This window comes from Sardina pilchardus, chromosome 9 (assembly GCF_963854185.1).
Source record: "Sardina pilchardus chromosome 9, fSarPil1.1, whole genome shotgun sequence".
Classification (NCBI taxonomy): Eukaryota; Metazoa; Chordata; class Actinopteri; order Clupeiformes; family Clupeidae; genus Sardina; species Sardina pilchardus.
In genome coordinates this window covers 3984863-3985483 of record NC_085002.1, presented here as the reverse complement: position 1 = coordinate 3985483, position 621 = coordinate 3984863, and the positions used below count along the sequence as shown (strand labels likewise).

The 621-nt window shown below is 41.4% G+C and overlaps 1 protein-coding gene across 1 annotated transcript in view; it reads left to right on the top strand.

The window, feature by feature from the left end:
* The first annotated feature begins 592 nt into the window (after positions 1 to 592).
* cacna2d3 (calcium channel, voltage dependent, alpha2/delta subunit 3) overlaps positions 593 to 621 on the top strand; it is a 38245-nt gene continuing 38216 nt past the window's right edge. Inside the window, exon 1 of the mRNA XM_062544909.1 lies at positions 593 to 621. This exon is cut by the window's right edge and continues 10 nt beyond it. Coding sequence (XP_062400893.1) covers positions 593 to 621 — 29 coding nt within the window.

Genomic DNA, 621 nt, shown 5'->3' with positions numbered 1-621 from the left:
TGTGTGCGCGCGCATGTGTGTCTGTGTGTGTGTGTGTGTGTGTGTGTGTGTGTGTATGTGGGTGCACTGCTTACAAATAAGAGTGTGATGCTCCACTCCACACACCTTTCCCTAGTTAAAATGGGAGTGATTGACCCAGCCATCTCAAATGATGCCCTGTCCCTGACCCTAGTTGTGGCCCAGCTCTGGATAGATAACATAGATCACTTCCTGGAGCGGGAACAGCTCCAGCATGCCGTTAAAATGCACCAGCACCATTACTCAATGACAGAATGCATTACACGCATTACCTTTCTCTCTCCACTATCTTTCTCTTTTGTCCCTATATTACCGAGGGAAAAATAGAAATGCATTTAGAATAGTGATACCTGTCATTTATGTTTAATTCACTTCAGTTGTTTAGTTGCAGTCTAGGTTTCTCTGCCACATGTGCTATGTTGAAATGTATTTTTATGTTATTTATGTGCAACAATAAATTATATCCCATTGTATTCATAACGAAATTTTCTTTTAGAAATATAAAGAGTTTGAGAGAAGAGGCCGAGTAGAAGACATAGACGGCGCAAAACTTGTAAGAAAAGTGGCCGAAAACATGGAAGACATGTTCCGGAGAAAGTCAGA